Source organism: Nothobranchius furzeri, chromosome 6 (assembly GCF_043380555.1).
Source record: "Nothobranchius furzeri strain GRZ-AD chromosome 6, NfurGRZ-RIMD1, whole genome shotgun sequence".
Lineage (NCBI taxonomy): Eukaryota > Metazoa > Chordata > Actinopteri > Cyprinodontiformes > Nothobranchiidae > Nothobranchius > Nothobranchius furzeri.
This window is the reverse complement of record NC_091746.1, coordinates 47,947,423-47,975,260: the sequence shown is the minus strand read 5'-3', so window position 1 is coordinate 47,975,260 and position 27,838 is coordinate 47,947,423. Positions and strand designations below refer to the sequence as shown.

The 27,838-nt window shown below is 41.9% G+C and overlaps 1 protein-coding gene across 1 annotated transcript in view; it reads right to left on the bottom strand.

Moving 5' to 3' along the window:
- LOC107397163 (transmembrane protein 132C) overlaps nt 1-25,680 on the bottom strand; it is a 317,088-nt gene extending 291,408 nt beyond the window's left edge. The window contains exons 1-2 of the mRNA XM_054744223.2: nt 25,352-25,680; nt 24,845-25,027 (exon numbers count right to left, since the gene is read on the bottom strand). Of these exons, the coding sequence (XP_054600198.2) occupies nt 24,845-24,893 (49 nt within the window). The 5' untranslated portion in view covers nt 24,894-25,027; nt 25,352-25,680. The remainder of the gene's footprint in view (nt 1-24,844; nt 25,028-25,351) is intronic.
- Between the last annotated feature and the right edge of the window lie 2,158 nt (nt 25,681-27,838).

The window sequence follows — 27,838 nt, the reverse complement described above, 5'->3', positions numbered from 1 at the left end:
CCTGTCTCATTTGAGATGATCTGTTTGACTCATGAATTTTTTTGCACTATAATATTTTATGGTTTAACTAAACCTGTGCTTACTCAGTCAGATGTGCATTTTATTCAGTTTGATACTTCTGAATTGAATTAATTTTATTTTTTCTATTTCAAGTTTGCCTCATCGAAAATAGTTGGAGGAAATTAGAAATACACACCAAAGAAAAGATCAGCTCTTGGGAGGGCACAGTAGTGCATGAAAAACACAAAAGAGTGGCCTTGAGTTTTGGAGATTTTTTTGAAAATGATTTAATTTTAATCCTCCAGCTCCACATGAAGGTTAGGTAAGGACTGAAAGCCGTTCATGTGCAGTCCTGTGTGCACAAGAGAAGGAGTTGTGTCACGTTACCATGACATTGCCTAAATGTAAGAAGAAAATCGTTGGGGTTGAAATGCCACTACGAATAAAAGCACGATTATTCTGAACAATATCCAAATTCAACACCTTACAACCACCAGTTAAGGCAACTCATTAAAGGCAGACAGTTGCATTTTTCACACTAAGCTGCTGAATTCCAAATGTCTCAGAACACCTGAAACTTTTACCCTAATCATTTTGATATTACTGTGTTTTGATGCACTTTGAATTTATTCAGAATGTTTATTCTCGTGTGGAAACAAAAGCACTTTAGTTGCTGCAAACAGGGCCATTTCTTTTGGTTATAAGCAAATCTAATAAAAGAGATTCACACCATGTGATTGAATCAGGGTTGCACCTGTTTTATCCAAAGTCTATTATGCTGCATTAAAAGAATTTCCAATCATACAGCTATAATCACAAACATGAACAAGGCAACAGATGGTGACGGCTTCACCCTGATCTCAGCATTACTGAGTCTCTCGTATAACGACGACGAGGAGGTGGCGCCACAGAAAAACCTTGGCAGGTTTCTAAAGCACTCGCAACAATCCACATATCAAGCACCTTCAGAAAAACTGTCAAAACGTGTAGAAAGTGCAAGTTTAAAGTTCCAGTTCTAGTGTTCTTGTTTTATTTCTTTTTGAACATCTGTATATGTGTACAAACATTCCTGTTCACACAATAGATACTTTTTATCTCCTGCCACAATTTTCCATTCAGCTTTCTCCATGAAACAGAAATGTATTTATTTAAAATCGATGTTTAACCCCTAAACTGTCTCAAATGTCTTAAACATGCATAGTCAACAATAGTTAGCTGTCTTTATAGGACATGAAAAATGTAGCCACTCTTGAAAGGTAACAGCTAGAGATTTCTTACCTCAATATTTACTGTAATAGTAATTTCAGTTTTAATGTGTGACCACTGTCACTAAAGATTAAAGGTTAAATATGGAACACGAACACCATAGTGACATCTAGTGAATAAACATTGTAGTTTCAACAACAGAGCAAGTTTCCTAATGTCAGGATATCAGGTACACTGTCAATACGTGAGTGACCAGCCAGCACCATGTCTAGTGGCAAATCGTACAGGGTAAGGACTAATTTCTACTAATGCGTTTATTTTACAACAGTAGTTAACGTTAGAACGTCTTCTGGGCTCAGAGGTAGCTGCTTGACTGAACAAATTCACTATTTTCCAAAGTGCCGTCCTTACTGTGCCAAGCTGATCACAATAGTGCCCTCTATAGGCTGGTAGATGTACTCATAAACCCGGTGTTATGCCTGTCAAAATAAATATTTGATTTTTTTTTTAATTAAAATATAGCTTTTAACCCTCCCACTGTCCTAATGGGTGTGACCCCGCAAGGAAAGTTGACCATTGAGCAGGGTTGATGGTTTATCCCTTGAGGTCCATGTGGCGGGGTGAGGAGTGAGCACCACATCACCCCTGCCACGTGGACCTCAAGGGATGAACCATCAACCCTGCTCAATGGACAACCTTCCTCCTGGGGTCACACCCATTAGGACAGTGGGAGGGTTAAAGGAAATGCTGTACCTTCATTCTGCACACTTCTAAATGCCCTGTGGACGTAGTAGATAAAAACATATATAACTTTTTTATTAAATTGCTCCAGATTCAACCTTTAATTAGCTTTTCCTACAAAAGAATGAAAAATCTATTTTTTTCTAATGCAAACAGAAAGCTTCTGCAATCAGATGGCCCCAGTTATTGATATGCATGAATACAATCTTAAATGGTAAATGGCCTGTATTTGATATAACACCAGTGTTCTAGAACCCCCCAAAGCATTTTACAACACAATCAGTCATTTGCCCATTCATACACACATTCACTTCCTGCTAGTGATGAGCTACAATGTAGCCACAGCTGCACTGTAGCTCACTGATGGAGGTGAAGCTGCCAACCACTGGCAACACCGGTTCCTTCGACCACCACCAGCAGGCAAGGAGGGTTAAGTGTCTTGCCCAAGGACACAACAGCAGCATTTGTGACCGGTGTGATCAATCAATCCTCCGATTATCGGACAACCCACTGCTGAGCTACTGCTGCCCCAAAACATGAATACCCCCTGGCTGCTGTGTTTAGAAAGATGCTTAACAAAAGCCAGGGTTAGAGAGAGAAATAACGACATGACAGAGGCTTATTATTAAATTAGGGCGAATTGTTTTCATCATTATAGATGTTTAACTTCTAACCTACTCAGGTCAGGCCCACACAAATCCAAAAGAAGGAAGTAACCTCCCACATCTACAACATAACCTGTTCCCTTTTCAATATAAGTGAAAAAAAAACTGTTCATAGTGTAACGGAATGAAATTACTGTTTTCCACCTAAAGGTAATTTCCCCCCCCTCTCCTCAGCAAGAACTAATCTGCATGAGATATTGCCCCAAGGTCTCATGCATCTGCTCCTGAACTGTTTTCCTTTCCAGCCCAAGAGAAGAATGAAGACAAAGGACTCTTCCTTTTTGATAAATCAAAGAACTCTATTTTTAAAAAGCTAATCAAACAAAGTGTTAGTCAATAATAAAATGTGAACCAGTTTGTGAAATGAAAATATTAATTATTTTATTATAATCCTATAGAATATAATAAGTAATATAACTTTAAATGTTTCCACTAGAGACTGATCTCACGTAGCATTAAGACATGACATAAAAGAGAACGTTTTAGGAACTCTTTTATTCCAGCTGCAGTGCGTTTTTACAATGAGCATTTCGTATGATTGTATATTTGATATATTTTTTTTATATTTTATCAGGACCAGTGAATGTTTTATTGTGTGGATGTGCATATTGTGTTTACTTGTCCAAGGCAATTCAATTTCCCCCTTGGGGATTAATAAAGACAACCTTGAACCTTGAACCTTGACACATTGCTTTTACTGATCCAATCAGAATCTGCCAGGCGTGGTTTTGGTGGTGCTTGGTAAATCTGTCATCTTTTCATTCGACCATAAACCAAAACATCTGAAGTATAAAACTATGCCCACGTCATCTTTAACGCCAGTTCAAAGCGTTCTAGAGAAGTTGACGGAGTGGCCAATCCGTAACTTTCCTCTTCAGCCTAAAGAACCAACGACAAGCTGGATAAAATCTGTTGCATTTTACCAACCAAGCAACGGTTCCTTTCAGAATAAAAGCTGAACTCACTGGCCTTCTGGGTCCATCTGACGCTGTCAACCAACTGTCGCTTTTACCTGGAGACAATCCAAAGACTAGTCTGTTGTACTGCTGACGCTGTTTCATCGGCTCCGGTACCGAAAGAGGGGTTCGAGGACCTGGCATTCTGGATCTGTACGGAGGTCTCATTCTAAGGGTATGTGTGGAGCGACAAAAATGGCGTCTTATGTGTTTAGGAATCTCCGAATTAAAGCTTAGCGTGAAGACATCACCTTCACTCCCATCAGAACTAATCAGTTCTTCGGATTTGCTGGTTCTGAACAACATTCCACACTACACCATTCTCCGTCTCACTTCACCTTAGTTACACCTAGGGCTGGGCGATATGGCAAAAATAGAATATCACGATTTTTCCAATATTTTATCACGATTTCGATTTTATCACGATTTTTTATCCATGAATAGCATAACTTCAATTGCGTATTAAAGAAGAGAAACATTGAATAAATAAACATTTATTCATATTAGGGATAATCAACACAGTGCTAACACACTTATATTTTAAACTCACACCAGAGATGATAAAAGCCCTGAGAGAAACAATTACAAAAATCAGTTTTTCTCGTTTTTCAAGTAACTTAACGTAAATTAAAATCGTAAACATATTTAAAGTGCAAACATGTAAATTGCAAACGTATTGTGCAAACATTAACTTGTTCAAAATACTATGTAGCTCCCAGTTGCTCATGTAGTGGATAGTTAAGCTCAAATACGGCTCTGATGTGCGGCTGGACCAGAGATCGCTTGTGGTAGCAAAAAACTGCGCATTCTGAATATTTTCTGCAACAAGTCTCTAAATAAAGTAAAATTTTCCTGTGCAGATTGGAGACAACCGATAGAAGCACTGATTTGATCTCATTTCAGAGAAAAATAGAACAGGTTAGATGCACCTAATAAATAAAATTACTAACAAACTCAGGAATCTTTCTTTGCTTCACTGTTCTGGTGCTGAAAATATCACTAATGCGGATCAAAGGAGATACACAGATGAATGTACCTCTTATTATTTGGAGACTACATTTACTGCAGCTGGCAGAGGCAGAGATTGTTTCTATTGATACACGGAGTTTACAGAATCATTTTAAATGTTAATAGGGGAAGACTGCAGGAGGGAGCGGTAAAATACAGGGGGTCCCAGCAAAAACAAGAAACTACGAGTCTGATGAAACCCGCTGGTTTTCCATCAGGCAGTCACGGGGTAGCTCCAACGACCCAGTGACCGAGCTCAGTCCGGTACCGACACCGGCTCGGCAGAGGGTGGACGAGCCGAGGCGACGTCGTGCTCTGCTTAAGAAGCGGTGTTATTTTCCTGCTTCAGAAGAAGCGTCCAACGTGTTTTTACGCTTTCTCCGAGACATGTCACGTCACTAAGTTGTTAGCGCCGCACGCTAAGGAAACCCTGCGTTCCTCTTCGGAACGAAAACCTCGTTGTCGCTCAGCCGCGGCGAAGCCATGTTTGTTCACACACAAGTGAAAACAAGCGGGGCACTAATATATTACTATGACTCACTCTGATTGGTTAAGGGTCAAACAAAGGCGTGTCATTCGCCTGAGGTAAGTTCCATTTTCATTCAGAGGCAGAAATTCAACAGCAGAGCTGTGAATCGTGATAAAACGGTCTCTCAAAAATGACAGACCGTCAGATGTGTAGATCGTAAAACGGTCTAAAATCGTCATATCGCCCAGCCCTAGTTACACCATACATTTAGTGTTTAAAGTTAGCCTAGTTTTAATTTGATTAGTAATAAATCTTTAAATTTTTAAAACTTGACTCTCTCTTCTGTTGTCTCTAAGTTAATACGAAGTTGTTACATAATCCCTGCAATAAAAAGTTCCAATCTTCTGGTTAAAAGTACCCAAAGGTCCATAAGACTGATTCCATATTTTCTATGGAATCTCATGTCTCATGGTTCATTAAATAACATGTAAGTTAAACCCTTTACAGAATGGTGAGCCATTTTGCCAGATATTTGTAAATTTTTGACACTTCGTGCTCATTCTGAGACATTTTTAAACAGTCAAACACTTAAAACTTGATGTTGCTGGTTGAAAATGGGACTATCTCGTAATCCACCCCTAGAGTGCAGCATCTCCATTTAATGTCAAAGGAGGGTGTGACACTGTTCACCTCCAGCAGGAGGCGCTGATTCATCCCAAACCATTTAAGGGTGACGTGTCAGCAAGCCATATTGGAGCTTCTATCACAATGCACAGGTTTTTTTTTCTACTGTCATCTTTAATGTAAATACATGTTTTTATGTCTTTTCTGAGTGTTTCGTGACACTGTGTATTCTTCTTGTGTACGGAGATATAAGAATTTCTCCACCGGAAGTTCGCTTCCACGATTGCCGTTTGATCACCGGTAAATCAGCCTGTAGCTTGACTAGCATTGAATTGCGACAGTCTTATAAGCTTTTGAAACGGAAGAGCGTCGCTGCAGCACAAATTGCACACGCTAATTAGTCTGAAATATTAACGCGAATGAGCCACGGACGTTCGGTTATGGGGGTAACTATCATGATCCGCCCCGGCCTCCCTGACTGTGTCTCTCCTGCCCTGATTAGCCTTATTGTTCTCACCTGTCCCTGATTACTCTACCCATGTGTTCCTGATTCCCTTGTGTATTTATACCTCCCTTCTTGTTGCTGTCTTTGTCGGTTCATTGTCGCTTGTGCATGTTCGTTCGTCCTGTTGCTCCCGTCCTACAATAAACATCTTTTTATTTTTTACATCCGTCTGCCTGCTCTTCTGCCTCCTGGAACCCACCACCACACATGGTCTGCCACCTCCACCCGCAGAACATGACAGACCCATGCACACACACATTCACAAACAGGTGGTGATGAGCTATATTGTAGCCACAGCTGCCCTGGGGCACACTTATGGAGGACGTGCTGGCCAGCACTGGCGCCACTAGTCCCCCCAACCCCCACTAATGGGCAAGGTGAGTTAAATGTCTTGTCCAAGGATACAACAACTGCAACAGATAAAGCAGAATTTGAACCTGCAGCCCTTTATTTATGAGCTGGGCACTTTAGTTCTCTACCACCGCTGCTCCAATGTTGACAATGATACAAAGAATCGAGCAACTGAAATCACCAAAAATGTACACGTATTCCTCGTTTGCTACAAGTTTTTTGTATGGCTGAGTCACACTGGCCATGTCATTGCAATTGTTTGTGTAAATGCAGTTATGTTATCTTTATTATACTAATAATTTTGTTCTTCTTCGATAGATATTTGCGAACTCAAGAAAACAGAATTAGGAAGACTTTGAGTTTTTTTCAAACAAAATCCAAACATGAACAACAGCCATACGACTTTTTAAGAGAACATCACCACAACAAGGGTCTGCAGTTCAAGCTAGGACATTGACAATCCTTGCAAATGTTTCAGAATTTGATGGCAAAAGCTGCAATGGGTACCGGCTTCAGTACTTTTGAAGTCACCGATCGAATTTTGTGGTACCTACCGAGGAGCAATTAATATGAAATGAAATGGTGCCTTGTTTCAGTACCTGTCCTTCATTATGAGAACTTGTGAGACAGTGGTTTGCCAAGATAGACAGCAGTGCATGCACAAGAGTGTAATGTCATCATACTTAAACAGAGATGCAGTGACCCGGTTACTGCATTCACCAGATATCAACACAGTTTTGATCCGCTCCTCACGTGTTAACCTGTTCGACATGTCAATGGCTTTGAACAAAGAGAAATGTGTAAATAACTCATGAAAGAATAAAGTTACCTTCAAACCAAGCACACCATTGTTTTTCTTGTGAAATTCCCAATAAGTTTGATGTGTCACATCATGACCCTCTTCCTATTGAAAAAAAAAAAGTTGGATCCAAGATGGCCGATTTCAAAATGGCCACCATGGTCACCACCCATCTTGAAAAGTTTGCCCCCTCACATATAATAATGTGCCACAAAGAAGAAGTTAATATCACCAACCATTCCCATTTTATTAAGGTGTGTCACACTGTGTGTGTGTGTGTGTATATATATATATATATATATATATATATATATATATATATATATATATATATATATATATATATATATATATATATGAATTATTAAACACTCAAGAGTACTGAAATTGTGTATCATTCAGTATTGAGTCCTAGGTACCAAGAATTGGTACCATATTGACTCAAATGCCAAAGGTACCCATCTCTAGCTGAAACACAATGAAATACTTTTCATCTCAGCCATCAAAATGTTTACCTTCATCCAGTACATGACTGGAATAAAAAAGATTAAAGAAATTAGATTCTACCGCTGTCAATGTACAAAATAAACCCTCAAAACAGATGGAGGGCTCCATCTGAACTCTTGACACCTTGAGACTTGAAGGATTGAAGGAAAGAAAAGGTGAGTGGTTGTGAGAACTTCTAAAGAATACCTAAATACATCAGGGACAAGCTGTGAAGGGAGTGGGGCTGACAGCAGAAGACAGTGATGAGGAGAAAGCAGAATTATTGAAGAACAATGTCTTCTGTGTGATGTGTCTTTAGCAGGAGGAAATGTGGCTCTTATAAAAAAATTGTAACAGGGCTGCATAAAGTCTAGCATGTCGGGCAGCCAATATAACCCATGCTACAATCCAACACATGGTAAGCAGGATGAAAAATAAAGACAGGGTACTCAGAGGAAACAGCAAGCAGCTGGAAAAGTGTACAGAAAAATTCTGCATTTTCAACTCCCCAAGGTCCAGAGGAGAACATAACAACCAAATAGTTAAGCTCCCATGAGGCGCAAAGTTCTACACTGTAAACAAGCTGCAAGAAAAAACCCACAAACATCAAGTTATGTGGTTGACACGAGAGTTCAGTGGGGATGCATGTGGCGATCACAGCTGACGGTAAAATCCATCACGATGAGATCAAAGAGGGAAGCAATATCACAGCAATGTGAAAGGTGAAGTCCAAAGTGGTCCCTGATGTATTAGGAGCACTAAGACTTGTGACCCTGAACCTGAAGAAGTTGCACCAACAAATATCAGGATCAGCAGCTGAACTCCTTTGTTTTTCTCTCAGAGAAGAACACAGTTCAATAGCACAGACAGGTAAACACTGAGCAGAACACTAAAAAAATCATCTGGCTCTCTAAATATCATTGAAGGAGAAGGATGTGTAGAATTTCAAAAAATAATAACTTTTACACTACAAAAATGTAGCTGTATTTCTTCATGATATTGATAAAAAGTGATCTCTTACATTTTCAAACACGCCTTTACACGAGCACTGCACTGTTAACATCATACTTGCTGAGATAAACGTGTGGACATAAAATTATACCACTGCTGCTTGGCTGCCTGATATCCCCCTCACTGATGGCAGTGAAGATCATGCTTCAGTTCACTTTAGCTGCTATTGAGGACATGCTGAAGACTTCAGCTGTGTGGATTTCCTTGACAAAATTCCCAACCAGTGCAACCTTAAAGTGACAGTGTGTACTTTCTCTGTCAATAGGGGGCAGCACATACCTAAATCATTGCAAACAAAAAGTATTTTTGAGTTCTCTGCCTTTTCTCAGCTCTTTTCCTCTACGTTTGAGTGTTTGCACGTGTGTGTGTGTGTGTGTGTGTGTGTGTGTGTGTGTGTGTGTGTGTGTGTGTGTGTGTGTGTGTGTGTGTGTGTGTGTGTGTGTGTGTGTGTGTGTGTGTGTGTGTGTGTGTGTGTGTGTGTGTGTGTGTGTGTGTGTGTGTGTGAACCTATGGTATGAGTTGTTTCTGCCAGTTGAATCTCTTGGAACCCGCTCCAATTCTGCAGCTGTATCCTAGCAGTTTCTTCCGAAATGGGTACGTACATAACCATGTTTTTTGGGGGTCGTACAGCTTCTTGTGTTTCTCAACTTCCATGATTAATTTAAAGTCATCCATCTTAACTGCTTGCCTCAGACTGTCTGCCTCTCTGTCCTGTTTGCTCCGGAAAAAAGACACCCAAAACCACACCCCCTTCACGTGGTCACACACGCACACAAGTTCGATGTGTGTGTATGTGTGTGTGTGTTTGTGTGGTTTTTCTGCAGTGTCTGATTACGAAAATGTTTGACTATTGCAGAATTTTATTTTGAAATGCTTAATTTTGTTAAATTTACCAGCCTGCCTCTTCTGTCTAGGTTTGACTTCCTGCCAGAATTGACGCGATTCACCCGTGGCTTGCAGAAAAATAGAGCAGACGCCGAAACGATTGATGCATGGGACGGGCTGGAGGACCGGCACACGCCAGTGCGAGGCGATTCACGGCGCTTTGGCGGCCCATGTGGTCAATAGAATAGCTTAACAAGGGCGCAGAATGAAGGTGGTCCCATTTTCGCGGCGCTTCCGCGGCCGGTGTGTCCCCGGCGTTATACTGGCTTTTTTCTGGACTTTGACTGTGCAAACTGGTGTACAATATCTTCAAAAGCAAAGCCACTAACAAGTTCATGTTCAATGGCTAAGAGAGAAAGTGCAGAGAGCCGAGTCTGTGACATTGTGGCCCTCAGCTCATTTTTTACCCGTTTCAAAACAGAAAATGACCTCTCGCCCTCACAGTTAGACACAGGTAAGGTTAAAAACAATCTTAGTGCAACATAAACATTCGGAAATGTTGTCTTAAGTCCATGTCTGTCAAGAGCTTGCAGCAGCTGTACAGGTGAAGTCTCACGCTGTACAAAGTGCTTGAACTGAATAAGTTCATCTGACAGGGAACTATCCAGATCTGTTGGATAAGTTGAGCTCAGCTTAGCAGCTCTTACCCCCAAATTCCACTACCTCCGCTCCGCTCCGCTCCGGTCTGCCCCCGCCTTCCGCAGCCGCTCGCTTCCGAACTCTATTTTTACTGGTACCCGCTCTACAACGGCTCCACTCCGGTACGGAGACCTGAGGGGGGCAAACAAGCATGCGCGGGATTTTCAAGATCTTGCGATACAGTCCGAGCAATAAACGCGGAAGTTAGATCCAAACACCCGTTGTGTGGGAGAAGCGTCGGCATGAGCTGTTTAATCTGCCCATCATTTGTGTTGAGAGATCAGCAGTGTTTGGATCAACAAAGTGTGACTACTTTGATAGTGGAAACTGTATTTATGGCTTACTTTTGTGCATTTAAAGTTCAGCCGCCACTGATAGTTGTTAAAAGTTGTTAAACCTGTGCATATGAAACAAAAAACGCCTTTTGTTTATCGATTTATTGTGAAAAACGGAAATTGTGCTTGTTCCTTTTCCTGTTGGGCCGTTGTGATTTCTGTCCATTTACTGCGGAGGTGCTCCGGCGTCCGGCGAAAATAGGATTGATTCTATTTTTGTCGGACGCCGGAACAGAGGGCGGCGCACGGCGCCGCACGGCCGCAGTAGTGGAATTGCTCTGATTGACTACAACGTGACCGATTTTGCTCCAGCGTTCGTGTCGGTGCGGAGCGGAGGTAGTGGAATTTGGGGGTTACACGCACATCACAATCAACACAGTCCCTCTCAAATAAAACCCCAAAGAGTTCACACACGTGTGTAGTCTTCTATGCGTTTGGATAAGCATGAATAAAGTCTGTCGATGATGACATAATATGTTTCAACTTTAAATTTCTGACTGCTGTCATTAAAAGCTACTTCGCTGTCATCAGCAGACTCATCTGCAAATCTCTTTCTTTTTCTCACACGTTGAGTGTCGAACTGGTAGTTTTGTGTCACACTGACTGCGCGTGCTGACTCTTCCAGCTCTGAAAACTGTTCTCGTAGATTGCAGACATATGAAAGCAGTGAGCGCAAAAGGCCAAGAGCAGTAGCTAAATCCATGTCACTTTTTTGGATTTGGTCACTTGTTGCTTTAAACCTATGCAGTACCCGGTCCCACAACAGAGTCATTATTACCGTCTCCAGTTTATCAAGTTTTGAAACCAATGCAGCAGCTTCGAGTTTAGTTTGTGTTTTCTCATCACGGTCTAAAGATATTTTGGCTAATATATCTCTAATTGACCTGTAATTTACTTTGAGAGCTTTTGTGGAGTCTGCTCTGCAGTTCCATCGGGTGGTGCTGAGGGATTTATAAGTGTATTTAATGTTATGTTCGCTGTCATTGAAAACTGTATTCCAGCGATGTGTTGATGCACTACAAAATCTATACAGAGACTGCAGCAGTTCAAAAAAAGAGTTAACCTCCTCACAGCAATTTTCAACGCAGTTAACACCTACGAGGTTCAGAGAATGGGCAGCACATGGTGTATAATGAATTAGCGGGTTTTCTTTTTCCAAATGCGCCTGGAGCCTGCTGTATTTGCCAGCCATGTTGCTAGCATTATCGTAGCTTTGGCCACGACAGTTTGACAAGTCTAACCCCAAATGACGCACCATTTCAATCACAGATTCAGCTAGGCTGACACCTGTGTGGCTGTGGATGGGCTCAAACCCGAGGAATATTTCCACTACTCTGCCATCTGCACTGACAAAACGAAAAACAAATGTGAGCTGATCTACATGTGCTAAATCTGGTGTAGAATCAATGATTACAGAGAAATATTTTGCACGTTTGAGTTCCTCTGCAATCACTTGCTTAGTTTTTTCACCCATTAATGAAATAAATTCTTCACACACAGTTGATGACAAGATGGCTTACCTCTACCCTTATTGCCATGTCTCTCAAGGTGCTCCTTTAAAAAGGGGTCAAACTCTGCTAAAAGTTCAAGCAGTCCCAAATAGTTCCCATTGTGCGCAGAGCCCAGCAGTTCGTTATCGCCTCGAAACGGCAGTCCTCTCGCTCCCAAAAATTTGACAACAGCCACCACACGTCTGAGGACTTCCTTCCAGTACTGCTGTTCTCACTCACATTGTCGGGCAAGAGAAGCGTCCACTCTGCATGCATATTTAGATCTGTGCAATAAAGACAGCATGTTTTGTCTATGTTCTGGACTCTTTTCGTGATCACTAACCCTTTATGTATGTTTCCAATCACAGACTCCGCTGATGAATGCATGCTTTTGGGATGACAGAAGTTTGCAGGCATAACAATAAACTGATCCAGTTGATGGCGAGTAAAAAAGCCATTCTCTTGGCACAATTTGATTGTTTGGAAGCCGGCAGTCAAGCAAATCATTGGTGAGGGAGCGTGTTCTCCTTCCAAGTCCGGACTCCCTTACCGATGCAGGATACTTGGCGGCCCGGTTCTGGAAAGCTGCAGGCCCTCGGTAAATCGCTTCTTCCTGGAGCCGCTCCGTAACGGCTCCCCACAGTGCAGGATCCCCTGGGAGTAGAGGCGTTGAGATGCAGGGGTTGATCCCAGACTCGATAAGCGGCTCCGGTGGCGGCAAAACTGGAGACCCACCATCACCGCTTTCCTCAGCGATCAGACTCGCTGCCTCTGGTTTATTGCTTGAAGTTGCTGCTGCTGGCTCTTTGCTCTCCGGGCTGTAAGTGTAAGCTGGTGCTGGCGGTGTAGAAAAGCCCTGGATAGCTGAGTCCTCGTCGTTGACGGAAGCTGACTTAACAGCAGTAAAGAAATTACCTATTTTAGGTATATACTTTAAGTTTTCTGCGTTTCTGATGCCCTTTTCCTTTTTTAATTTCCGTTTCGCGCCACCACTTAGCTTCTCCATGCCCGATGATTTTTTTTTTCAGTTATAGCAATGCCTGACGTCACGTAACCCGCTCGGCGTAACCTTTGACCCACCTCATGTGGACTGACCAATGAGGAGAGGGTCTTAACTTGAGGCCCTTAGTCAGTCTGCATGAGTCTGAATCTCAACTGCTCTCAACTGACGTTCAAAGTCACAGGCAGCAAAGCGTCTCTGTGCAGCGCAAAAGCCCGGTGGACAGTTTGTTTAATATGAAGCAGGAGATTACAGATACAGTGTTTTGCTCGTGCCCTTGCTGCCCTGGGCCAGGGCCCTTTAGAGTTCGTGGGCCCTGGGCAATTGCCCGGTTGCCCGTATGGTTAATCCGGCCTTGCATGCAACGCTGTAGTCTTTTAGAAGTAGTCAAAAATGGCGCCTGGTGATGGCGCAGACATCTTTCTTTAGATGAAAGGTTTCTAGTGGTTCTTTTTGTTCTGGTTTTAAAGACATGTCCAAGAGGAAGGAGCCACGGCGAACTCCACTTCAAATGCCATCTTAATTGTTTATGAGAAACTGAGCGTTGCAGTGTGTAAACATACGCTGCTCAGCGCTGATTGGCTCGGTTAGAATTCTCAGGGGGTGGGGTTATTTGCATGGGAAAGTTACCAGACTCATTCTCTGTGCAGAATTAAACAGAAGATGACAGGCCAAGCTACACGCAGACCACCTGGAGACATGTTTAACTGATTTGATCTGTGCAGCTCTGAAAGTTTCAATATTAATTACATTAACATATTTTTCTTTTAAATGCTTTAAATATTCTGTAAATAAAATTTAAAATATCTGAATTTAAAAGGCAAAAGCATTTTTGACCTTTTTTGCACAGATAAATCCAGATTCAACACATTTGGAATACAAATCATGCAATATGTTTTATCTTATTTCCATGCATACTAGATCAGACCCCTCCATTTTGCAAAAGCTGCTTGTAACACAACCTGCAGCATGCTAGACTCAGAAGGAGTATTTCAACATGTCCACCTGATGGACATGTTGAAATTCTCCGTATAGTCTATCCGAAGCAACGTGAATGTGAGTGGGTCTCCCATGTTCCTGTCAGGGTGTTCGTCTATCCTAGAAACCTCTGGGTAAAAGCAATCAAATAGCTGGAGACTTATAATATCCTCCAAGGCTCAGAACAGCAGAAGTTGGCTGACACGATGAAATCCTTTTTTATACACTTTCTTTTTCTTGTAGCCACTACCTGTTCAGATTCTCAAGATCTGCTGTGTGTTTGGTTAATGATAGAGGGGTCTTTGGTTCTATAAAAGACACTAATAAATTCTATATTATGTTATTATTTTTCTAGAGTTAAAAGTAGTTGTTTTTGTTTCTGATAAATTTCCATTTAAGAACTTAACTCATCCACTAATAATCTTTACTAGAAGCTTATGGGATTTTTAAAGGGAACAGCTATTCGAATAATTCATCATGTGTTCATTTTTCTAATAATTATGGTTGGGTATTTTTGTTCAGACAAGAAAAACTACAAGATCTTTTAACCCTGTTGAGGGTATGCTGTTAATGAAACATTACACACTAGCACTTGGTAAAACTTAGTTGGAATGTCTGAGAAAGGCTGCAGTTGAAACACGTTAAGGTAAAAAGACCAAAAAATGCCATTTAAATATTATTTTTGTAGGCTTGTATAGCCAAAAGTGGTTAAGAATATTAGAAACTAAAATTAAAAGGAAGGTCATGTGAACCTGATATATTTTGCTTCATTAAATTAAATGTATTTGGTTATAAATGTCCATTGTAACATTTTTCATCATAGCAAAAATTGTCCTTAAAGAGCAGGTACACTGAAAAAAAGTTTTTTGTGTTTTTTCAAAACAACTGGTCACTCTGAGTTCAACATGCAGGCTGACGGTGAGAATAGCCTTCTACCCCTATTTCCTGCATTAGCTTCCGATAGAAAATAGACTCCTGACATACATCACATTGTCTCATGGACTTACCAATCTTGGCTCTCTTGGCTTTTGTGGGTTTAGCTTCCAGCGAACGGTGGAGCATATCTTTACTAGAAGAGGCTAACTGTTAGCATTAGCAACTCCACCACACAGCAGAACTCCTATATGCTTGTGTTACTCATGGAGATAAAACCTTCATGCTGCAGAGCAAACATAGTCAGTGGTAGAGTCGCATTGCTGTTTTCCAATCAGAGGTGAGATGTCCAAATATCAGAATATAAGGATCCAAATCCTGCTGTGTTCTGCTACTTTCTCCTCCTTCAGCTCACTTCTACGTGCTCAAGCCGGTGCACTGCAGCTATTTTCCCCCAGAAAACAACTTACAAGATCTTAATTCCTACTAGAGAGCGCTGCAAATTTATTAAAAATATGAGTAAAGATTACCTTTAACAGGAATCAGCATGCTTATTATATACCGTATACCTTTACAGTACATTAATTTAGCTTTAATTCCTTAAAATTTTCAGCAAACAAACAGCATTTTTTATTACTCCACACCACTAGTCTGTGCCATCATCATTAGTCGAGATCTGCTCCAGGCATTGGTGGGTTCAGCTATAGCTAAGTTTTAAAAACCTTCATGGTGAATAATCTTGAGCCTGCAGTTTTTAATAGTCCACTGTACGTCAGCGCAACAAAATGTGCATCTGAAAAAGAAGCAGGCAGCTGAGCTGCTGAGGAATACTGAGCTACTTTTTTTTTACAAGTAGCAAACTTCCCTGGGTGAAGTCAGACAGGTTCTCTGGAACATTATACAATTAATGTAAGTCAGGAAAAATGTTTAGATCTGAATCTGGACCCACATGTGATCAGTTAACAATTTTGTTAGCTTTTGTTTTAGTATGCGGGCTTTAGGTAGTCTAAAATATGAGTTTTACATTTAATTTCAATGTTAAAAGCAAAATTCATGAAAACGATTCAAATATGCTTAGCTCTCAATTTACCGGTCGATCTACGTTCCAACCCTCGCCTATGGTCACGAGCTTTGGGTAGTGACCGGAAAAGTGAGATAGCGGATACAAGCGGCTGAAATGAGGTTTCTCTGCAGGGTGGCTGGGCTCTCCCTTAGCGATAGGGTGAGAAGCTCGGTCATGCGGGAAGGGCCCGGAGTAGACCCGCTGCTCCTCCACGTCGAGAGAAATCAGTTAGTGATGGGAACTCTGACTCTTTTAAGAGAACCGGTTCTTACGGCTCGGCTCACTAAAATGAACCGGCTTTTCCGACTCTCAAACGGCTCATCACAATTTTTTGTTTTTTTAAATTAATTTGTCACAGAAAGTGTGTAAAGTTTGTGTGGAATTATTGACCGATCTAGACACTTACATTAAATCAACTTTTTTATTATTTAAAGGGAGACAGGCAATCTTGGCTTGTTTTTAGCGCCTCTTATCTTCTCTATGTGTTAAATGTCTCCCCAGCCATCATTAACGTCTACTGAAGGGATTCATCAATAAATCAAACATATCAGATGTGTTCATGAGCTAAAACATGCAGGAAACATGCTGGAAGCAGACTGCAGCACCAGGTATGTCAGCTAAACAGCGGCCGGCCACACTGAAGTTGTAAGTGTGATATTCTGGCTACAGAGGGTGGTGGGGTTAGAGCTGGGACAACACGTTGATGTAATCAATTGCATCGACACGTAAAATACATCTGTAACACATCTGTAAACAAAGCAGACTTCATTACCGCATATGCAAACCACCTGTCACTCGATGCACTGGCTCTCACTGAGACCTGGATCAAGCCATGTGACAATGCTACACCATCTGCTCTCTCAATTAACCACACTTTCTCCCAAACTTCTCGTGCATCTGGCTGAGGTGGTGGAATGGGCATGTTAATTTCCAACAAATGGATATACAGTCAGTTGCTACCCATCACTAAATACAACTCCGTTGAATACCATGCCATCCAGGTAACTGTACCGCAAAAATTCTTTTTAGTTGTCATATATCGCCAACCAGGTCAAGTTGGAGACTTTCTTGATGAACTCGACACCCTGCTCTCCTCCATTCCTGAGCACGACTGTCCCACGATGGTCCTTGGAGACATGAATATTCACCTGGACAACCCCAGCTCATCAGGCTTCCTGTCACTAATGCCATCATTTGATCTAAAACTAGTACAAAGTCCTCCAACTCACAAAGCTGGAAAAGCACTTGACCTCATTTTCACCAGAACCAGACACTGTGCCATAGACACAATCTCTGTCACACCGCTGCATCTTTGATCATTACTTCATCCATTTCAGCACGACTCTAAAAGGGAGGTCCATTGCTTCCTCCCAAATGGTCTCATTCCGCCGCAACCTCCGCAATCTGGCACCCAACAACTTCTCCTCTCTTGTTGCCTCCACTCTTCCATCTCCCAGCACATTATCTGCTTATGAAGTGAACGATGGCACCGAGTCACTCTGCTTCACACTCTGCTCTTGCCTTAACAACTTGTGCCCTTTAGCCACTAGACTCGCTAGATCATCTAAGTCGCCCCCATGGCTAAATAATCCCTTCCGGTCTCTATGCGCCAATCTTAGAGCTGTGGAACGGAAATGGGGCAAAACAAAAGATCCTGGTGATCAATTGAAATTTCATGAATTACTGTCCTCATTCTCTGCCAACATCACTTATGCAAAGAAAGCTTTCTACATTGACAAAATTCTCAGCTCTACTGACTCTCAGAAACTATTTTCAACATTCAAAACTCTGCTCAACCCTCCATCTCCACCTCCTACCAACAATCTATCAGCTGACACCTTTGCCTCATTCTTCACTGACAAAGTGGCAGCTATAAGCAAACAGTTTACTCAACTGGCCACTCCTGAACATTCACTACCACAAACTCCTTCTAGCCTAACCATCTCAAGCCCTACTGCTTCATTTTCCTCTTTTTCCCCTCTCACTGAGAACTGTGTGTCCAAGCTTCTCATGTGCAGCCGCCCTACTACATGCCCACTCGACCCCATTCCGACTAAGCTGCTCCAAGCTATTGCTCCTACAGTAGCCGCAGCAGTCACACATGTGATCAATGCTTCACTGACATCCGGTACATTTCCCACCTCTCTCAAGCATGCTCAGGTTAAACCGCTGCTAAAAAAAAACCCATCTCTTCCTCCAAATCACGTGGAGAACTACCGAAATATCTCTCTCCTCCCTTTTCTGTCCAAAATCATTGGAAGAGTGGCTTTCAAGCAGATCACAGAATACCTCTCACAAAACTGTCTGATTGACCCTTACCAATCTGGGTTCAAAAAGGGCCACTCCACTGAAACTGCTCTGTTAGCAGTGATGGAATCCTTAAAAGAAGCTAGAGTGACTGCCAAATCCTCAGTGCTTATCCTGCTCGACTTATCGGTTGCATTTGACACTGTCAACCATGGCTTCCTTTTGTCCACACTCTCTAGCATGGCCATCACAGAGAAAGCACACGCCTGGTTTGAATCGTACCTCACAGGACGATCACTCAGTGTATCTTGACTTCCATGCACCATCTTGCCACAGGAGTCACCCTCTTCTCTTTGCCATATACGCCACCTCACTGCGTGAGATCATTCGATCACATGGCTTCTCCTACCACTGCTATGCAGACGACACCCAGCTCTATCTGTCATTTCCACCGGACGACCACACTGTCTCAGCACGAATATCAAACTGTCTCTCTGACATATCAAAATGGATGAAATCCCACCATCTCCAACTCAGCTTCTCTAAAACTGAACTACTTGTCATCCCAGCAAAACCATCCATACAGCACACTATCTCAATCCAAAATGACTTCCCATCTCTGGCTCCTTCAAAGGCAGTTCGAAATCTGGGTGTTGTGATTGATGAACACCTGAGCTTTAAAGATCATGTTGCCTCTGTTGCTCGTTCATGCCGCTTTGCGCTGTATAACATACGAAAGATCAGACCATACCTAACACAACATGCCACCCAGCTCCTGGTGCAATCTACTGTCATCTCCCGCCTCGATTACTGCAATGCCCTTCTAACTGGTCTTCCAGGCTGTACTGTGAGACCGCTTCAAATGGTCCAGAACGCAGCGGTGCGTCTGGTCTTCAATCAGCCAAAAAGAGCACACGTCATCCCTCTGTTCATTGAGCTCCACTGGCTACCGCTAGCAGCACGCATCAAATTCAAATTGCTAACACTAGTATACAAAGTCCGAGATGGTACGGCTCCCATTACCTGAATCCTCTTGCAAAGGCTTACGTCTCGGCCCGGCCGCACCTGTCATCACAGGATCGTCGGCTAGCAGTGCCTACACCAATCTCAGGACAATCCAGACTCTTCTCACGCATCGTTCCACAAATGTGGAATGACCTACCAAGCACTACAAGAACAAGGGCTTCCTTTTCAACTTTCACGAAACTCCTGAAGACCCTGCTCTTCAGAGAGCATCTACTAGATTAGCACCCTCCCTGCACCCATCCCCCTCTCTACTGTCCACTCCTTGTTCCCTCCTCTCCATGATTCATCATGCTGCCTCACTGCCACTCACAACTGACTGGAAATTGGTATTTGTTGTTGTTGTTGTTGTAATTAGCCTCAAGGGCAACATGCCAATTATCATTTGTAAGTCGCTTTGGACAAAATAGTCTGCTAAATACATAAACATAAAGATAAAATATGTTGACGCACAAAAATGTGCGTCGAAGCGTCATCACGTTCAAAACAAACATGGCGGCAGCGAGTAGCGGTAGTGGCAACATGAGAGAGGCAGTCGACTTAACCCTCTGAAGGCAGGCGTTGCAGATTTGCAACATTAAAACCTACTTACCTGGTTACTCCACATACGTATTTCATGAGCATTTTTTAACTCAGAAGTACCCCTGAAGGACTTAGTTGTTCATCCTGTTATCAGAACTTGCTTTGAGCCTGAGAGGGTTAAATCACTCAACTCGACCTCGCAGTTCAGAAGTATGGGACTATTTCAACAGAAAAGGAAGCGATTCAGTCGTTTGCTGGCTTTATAAAATGGAAATGGCCTATCACAAAAGCACGACGGCCATGCACCAGCACCTCAAACGACGGGATCCAGGAGCAGCTTCTGCAAACGAAAAAACACCGTAATTTTTCTACTTTTTATAACGCTGTTTTTACCATCCAAACACCCCCATGGAGGCATGCACTCACTCACATCCATCCATCCATCCATTTTCTGAACCCGCTTTGTCCACGCAGGGTCGCGGGGGGCTAGTGCCTATCTCCAGCGGTCAACGGGCAATCAGGCGGGGTACACCCTGGACAGAGAGCCAGTCCATCGCAGGGCAACACAGAGACACACAGGATAAACAATCACACACACACACACATACCTAAGGACAATTTAGACAGACCAATTAACCTAACAGTCTTGTTTTTGGACTGTGGGAGGAAGCCGGAGGACCCGGAGAGAACCCACGCATGCACAGGGAGAACATGCAAACTCCATGCAGGAAGATCCCAGGCTGGGAAGCGAACCCAGGACCTTCTTGCTGCAAGGAAATAGCTCTAACCACTGCGCCAGTGCACAGCCCACTCAGTCACATACAGAAGCAAACCCACAAACTCTCACACACAGACACAGAGAAACACTCAACCTCAACTCATTTAAGCTGCTAGCTGTAACAAATAGCAGCAGCTGTTATCTGTTTTGTTGGTTTTTACTTCTGGCCCACTCTGGCAAAATGGTTCGGAATGCGCACATACTGATTATGAGAGTTGGCGAGAGCCAAAAATGGGAGAGAGCGCAAATTGGCCACGGTAAAAATGTTAAAGATAATGTACCACCTGCAAAACGCGGCCATCGTGGACACTTCCAACAATACTGAAGTGCTTGCAAATGACAACAAACTCTTGATTGTTAAGTGCAATCCCTCATCCTGTTTGAACTTCTTTTTCATAGTTTATGCTCCTCCAGATTGTTGATGTTATACATCTAAGTTGCACCATCTACTACTACAACTTTATTTTTTATTTTTTTTATTAAAATGTGTTTGAATGAAAAAATGTGTTTTTATTTAATTGAGATACATACATTAGTAATAGTCAAACTGCTATACAAGTCAAATAATGGGGAAATAATCGATAATCGAATCAAATCAAAATCCAACCAAATTGACAAATTCATCATTAGAATAACTGAGGCATCGAAAAAATTATCGCTAGAATAATCAATTACAAAAATAATTGTTTTGCCCAGTCCTAGGTGGGGTGTGAGTGAGTTTTCATTAAACCTGTAAGGAGTCATTTTAGCAATTACTGGCTCATGAAAATGATTTAAAAATGTGAAAACGTTTCAGAGTATCCCTTTAAATAACCTCTAATTAGCCAACGCAAACAGAGTGCAACAAAACTAATTTTAAATAACAATGCGGCCCCCACAACCCAACCCCGGATAAGTGGCCAAAAATAGATGTATGTATCTATATATTAGACACAATTTAACATACAAACAAACATGGCTGATATGAAGTCCATTTCCCACTTTTCAGGTGATACTTTTGATTTATTTTTTTCAAACAGTTATTATTATTTATTTTTCTTATTTAATAGTACCGAGTTATCTTTACAGATTTTCCTCTCTTGGCTTTTTATTTGCACAAACATCGTTTGAAAACATTTCAGTGATTCTCTCTCTACCCATCTGATCACTGATACTACCATGAAGAAGGGGGCATGATGAAGAAGATCCAAATTGCAGGAGTCACCGGAGAGAGACAGATGGAAAACTAGAGTCTGTTTATTCTTCAGAGAAAGGAATTCAATGAGCGCCAAAAGCAGGTAAATAGCAAAAAAATAAAATAAAAAAGAAAGAAAGAAATACATGTTAAGAGAAGAAAATGTGAGAAAGGGTGAATACATTTATTTGGTAGTGATCAACAGTACCCTGCAGTTTACTGAGAAGTTGGTGGCAAATAAAGAACAGGTGAGGATACATTAAAGTCCCATTAATCATCACATACTGGTGAAATTTACCTCCACATTTGACATCCCCGTGGGGAGCAGTGAGCTGCGGCTGTGGCTGCGCTCGGGAACTATTTGGTGGTTTAACCCCCCAATCCAACCCCTTAAAGCTGAGCATCAAGCAGGGAGGCATTGGGTCCTATTTTTTAAGTCTTTGGTATGACCCGACTGGGACATCGGACACTTATGCTACTAGGCCACAAGTACTAAGAAAATACAGGATTTGGCTTCACAAAGATCTTCTCAAAATCAAGCTGATAGTCAGGTTTTGTTAATCCTGGATGGCGTTCTCCTCCATGCTTTCATCCGTTCTCCTCCATGCTTTCATCCAGTCTGACAATATAAACAAGAAATCCATCCATCCATCAATCCATCCATCCACATAAAGAAGACAAATCAATTTAATGTAATTTTTCTTTTTGTAATTTAACTGTGATCATCACTATTTTTATAATTAAAGTGACAATGAATGTCACTGTGTCAGTTACAATGCCTTTTGTCCATGTTAGACATGCAAATTGGCCTGTAAATCCATGGTTGTTGAGATAACTGACTTTAGGTGCATGCTCCTTCTCAGCCTAGCCTAGCACTAGCTTCTGAAACCGTTTAGGTGAGAATGGTCTGGCAAGGACCCGTCGAGCTCAGATTTCTTTACTTATCCTGGATCAAGGATTACTTTAAATAAACTGCAGGAAGAAAAAATATATTTAGAAAATCATGTAGAATTCAAATTTTAGAACATTTCTAATTTTGTGTCCCAGGCACAGGGATGTCAGATTACATTTCTGCTGATTTTTACAGAACTGACTTGCAGACTGCACACAAAATTACATTAAAGTTACAAAAATCAATGGATGTGATTTTTTGTTGCAGATCAAAGTGTAGGGAGCCAGTTTATCTACACAGATTATAAGGGGTTGTATCATTACTGCAAAATCATTAACAACCAAATATAAAAATGTCTCCATTTGTGAATGCTCTTTATTGATTTCTTTAACTTTTGTTCAAAGAGGAGGTTCACCGAGCAACTTTTACTTGTTATTTTTGATATAGGACTCGTCACTCCAAGTTTAACATGCAGACTGAACATGAAAATAGTTTTCAAACCTTATTTTCTGCTTTAGCCGCTGAAAGAAAATAGACGTGGAAACTCTCGGTCAGAAAAAGCCAGACAGATCTACGTCACACTGGAAATTATCTTTCATGGACTCATACATCTTGGCTCCTGATGGGGAAGGCTGTTGTTAATTTAGTTTTCAGGAGAAAGAAGAGCGCATTTCGGCTATTAGAAGCTAACCGTTAGCATTAGCAACTCCACAACACAGCAGAACTCATTCAGGCGTGTGTTATTTGTGGAGATCAAACATGGTTAATTTTTTTACTCAAGGCAGAAGAGCAAAGAAAGCTGCGGAAGAGTTGCAATGCTGTTACCCAATCAGAGGTGAGATGCTTACAAATCATGAACATTAATGAGTAAAACAGATCTAAAGATATAAACAACCACAAATTGCAGGACAAACTTTTAATATTCCTGCTTGACTGCTTTTTGACTGTAAAATGGAGTGTTTTGTCTGAAATGATGTTGAGTCAAAGTGAAACTAACTGTAAGATTTTAATCTTGGTGATCCCAATATTTTCATTTATTGCTGAACTCCTTCATCTGCCTCCAAGTCATTCCTCCAAGAGTTTGTGTCAAACAGCACAGCTTACATATAACCATGGACAGTATAGGTCAAGGAATCAGATCACTGCGGGGTGATGTCTGTTATTATGATATCAAGCAATTAAAATGTAACCATTATCCAATAACTGAGATCCAGCTACAACTTTATCTTGCTACACAAATGGCCATGCTGTCTTCTAAAGCACAAGAAAATATTGTGCGTTGAATTCATCAGAATTGTACAAATTGTACAGCGAAGTCAGATAATGTTTGTCTGGTGAAGAATTGAACTTCTTGTTTGTATGGAAAACTTCACAAAAATTCTACAAAAATGCTGCATTCTCAGATTTCTGTAAAAAGACTTTAAAAATATTCATAAATACCTAAAGCCTCTCGTCTTTTAACAGCATGTGTTTAAGGAAGACATTTTATGTCTTTATGCTTATAAAGAATAAACGTTTCATCATATTTATGTTTTTTTTTCTCATTTATTCGCATGACTGCATGCAACTTGGACTTTCCCACTGCAGAATACACACCATTAGGGGAAACCCAAACACACTACCTGTAGATGCATACATACACACGTTTTTGTTGCAGACTTGTGCAAACTTGATGAAAAGAATACCTCTTCTTTTCTTGCTTGTGACTGCAACCTGTTATGGTGATCTGCAGTCTCATGAGGCCGCGCACACACACGCACACGCACAGACACACACATGCACACACACACAGTGCTGTCACAGTGCTGCGAACCCATACCCACACACTCCCTATACCAGAGAACTGTCACAGTTCATTCATGTTAATATTACAAGTCATTTTGTATTCTGCCACAACAGCTTACAGCTAATTATATGTCTCATAAATTATATATGTGCTGTTGGCTGAAAGGATACAATTTGCATTTCATTAAGTATGCTCCACGCTGAATGAAATCAGGAAAGGTTGATGTATTTACAGCGTCTCTTATTTCACGACCATTAGCTTTCATTTCCATAAATCTGGTTCAGCTGAGCAGAAGCTGATGTTACGGGGCAGGTGGAGAGGAGGGTGGAGGCTCTTACCTGAGCACAGGAAGAGCGCGGTGAGTCCCACGCACTGGCGCGGCCCCATGACTCCCTCTCTCGCTCCAGGGACTGGGTTTATTCAGGAGAAATCGAACGGTCAACGGAGAGCAGCGTTACTTTGCACACAGTTCATCCGCCCTGAGCGCAGCTCCATCTGAGACTAACTTGGTGCGACACCACCTGCCACGAACAGTGCAAACAATCGATTAATTGTCATTCTCCAAACGTGGAGGGAAGTTCCAGTTTGATCCAGAACAATTATGAATCCAATTAAAGATAAAATATTCCTACTCAGTTTATATCTAGGAAGATAATTTTAGTTCATATCGTGTTTATTTAAGTGTTTATTCTAGGAGCTACAGGATGTGAGAAATAAACAGTCACGGAAGCACGTAAAGTATCGGATGTAAGGCATTATGCGCGTGTAAGAAACAAATAATTAAAACAAGAGCGGTAAATCAACAGCCTGTAAAAAAGTGATGCAGGGATGTTTCTGCCCCTTACCGCTTCTCCTCCTCCTCAGAACACGGCACAGCGCTTTTCCTGCCGATAAAGGCACGGGACTTCTAAACAAATCAGCTTCAGGACAAAAGTAAACCAAGTAAAATAGAATCCCAGTTAGAAATCGAAAGAGTTATCCGGACAGTCGCAGCTCTTTCCTGCTTTGTTCTTTCTTTTCTCCACCTTCATCTAGAGCCACATGATGCCTGAAATACGGTCCTAACTTTCCACTCGACGGAGGAAAGCTCAGGTATGGAGACGCGGTGGTTCCTGCGCCGTGGCCACTCCGCACCCCCGTGGCTCTGGATGCTGGTGCGGAAGCTGGAAGGGGGAGGGGGTACCGGGAGGAGGAGGAGGATAAGAAGAGGGGAATGGGGCGCGCGCTCGGGGCTGGGTTATGCAGAACACTGTACCATAAAACGCTCATTTCACATTTTAAGAAGAAATTACGCATGTGTTCCAATCAGTTACCAAAGGAAAGTTGTCGATTTGGAAATAAACAACCAACATTGGATTTGATTACATTTTAATTTGGATGGAGCAAACGACAGTTACATTTTAAACAGAAACATCATCCCCTATCTGTTTGGTATTAAAACAAAAAACATACATTTACGCACATGCAGCTTCGTGGCAAACTACCTTTGAGGTGTAATAATGAAGTAAATTGATCCAGAAAGTTAGATTTATACCTATAAGCTCAGATGGCAAGGGCTTGCAGACGAAAGAGTAATCATGATTGTTTAATTTGATCATTTCAGCCTTCAGTTCGTGCAGAAAGAGCAACCTGTTGTGCCAGGAGACTTCATGAGAGCCAACAGTGCCCCCTATGGGGTACCAACGACTGCAAGCAACTGCCCTGACTGAGCTTCAGGGTCCATCCGTCCAGTGTGGGAGAGTCTGAGCCTCTTTCTGGAAAACGCCATGCTTACAGTGATGAAATGAGGAATAGAGATATAATCTGTCTTTACACATTTGTTTTTTGAGCAGCGATTTTTCTTTGGGTGGGTGGGTGGGGGGTGGGGGGGGGTGGGGGGGGTAAAATGTCCATAACAGAATTTTGAAAAGCACACATTCATTATGTGCAAACTCTGCTACAAAATATATTAAGCTCATATTTTTACATAGTTTTTTTCTTCTTCAAATAAAGCACTGAAAGTCAATGCTTTTTTTCACTCCTCTGCTCCCCTGCTGCGTAAAAGCCCACTGGCTAAGCCACCAGTGTACAACTTGACTGTTCTTCAAGGATGGAGTGGACAAGCCATTATGAGGCACACAAACTGGTGACATGCTGAAAGGCAGCCAGAGGAGCCACCCTGCAGCTGCAGCCTTTCCACAGCAGTGCTGAGCAGCGATTACAGGCCATCAGCAGAGCCGTGGAGGGACCGGTGAGCTTGAAGGCAAAATTTTCCCTTGGTCTACCCCTTCAGAGCCTTGTCACTAAATTAAGGTTGTAAACATAGAAACACATTTTTAATGTTGTTCTCATTTCACAAAGACTTCACAGAACTCAGGTGATTCACAGAAAATCTAATTTATTTCAATGCTGCTTCTGTTTTAACCTCTGGCTTCCTTCATTTGGCTTCAGCTGCTTTCTGAAACGTGATTTTTATTAAATTGTATGAAATGTTAAAATTCTATGCCTATATTAGCAAAATATGGAAGTGTTCTGCTGGCAATGCAAGAATAAAAATAATCAGTACTCGGAAGGGGGGGGGGGGGTGTCAGGGCACTCAAGGCTTGGTGGCCCCAAATGAGCTCCTTTTGGCTGGGGGCTTTTGCCCTGATGTCCTCTAGCAGACCCCACCCCCCCGGTCTTGGATCTGTCCTCTGGGCTGGCTGACTGATGTCCGTCCTTTGGTTTCTATCGGCTGCTGGGGCGTGTGTGGCCCTGGACTCTGGCGCTGGTGGACCTGGGCTGTCATGGGCCAGCCCCTCCCTCATCATATTAAAAAACAAACAGAAAAAAATGAATTACAAAAACTAAACAGCATTCATGGTGACAAATCCACACACAGACACCCACACACAAATAGTGCATCACACAAAGACAGCTTAGACACTCACACACACACTAGTTACCCAAAAAAGCACACACATGAATATACTGAGATATTGATGCACACACACAGATGTACATACCTCCTCATAATGGACAACACCAAATACCAGTCCCTATTTCTTTCATTCTTTAGATTTTTTATGATGACCCCACTCTGTAATTTTTGTTTATTTGTTGTGTGTTGTACATCTCTTTTCTCTCTGCCTGTCCACTCCAGTGTGTAAGTGAATGCGGTCTAACATGCCACAAACATAATAAAGGCCACTGCGCAAAAGGAGTAATATCCCGCATCCCTTTTGCCGTAGAAAAACCCTCTGGCCTGTTATGGCACCCAGATCAACCATTCTGTCTGCTTCAACTGCCAGGACAAGACAGGTTAAAAAGTAAACAAAAAAGAAAGAATGCCTTCAATATCTCATGGTAACGAG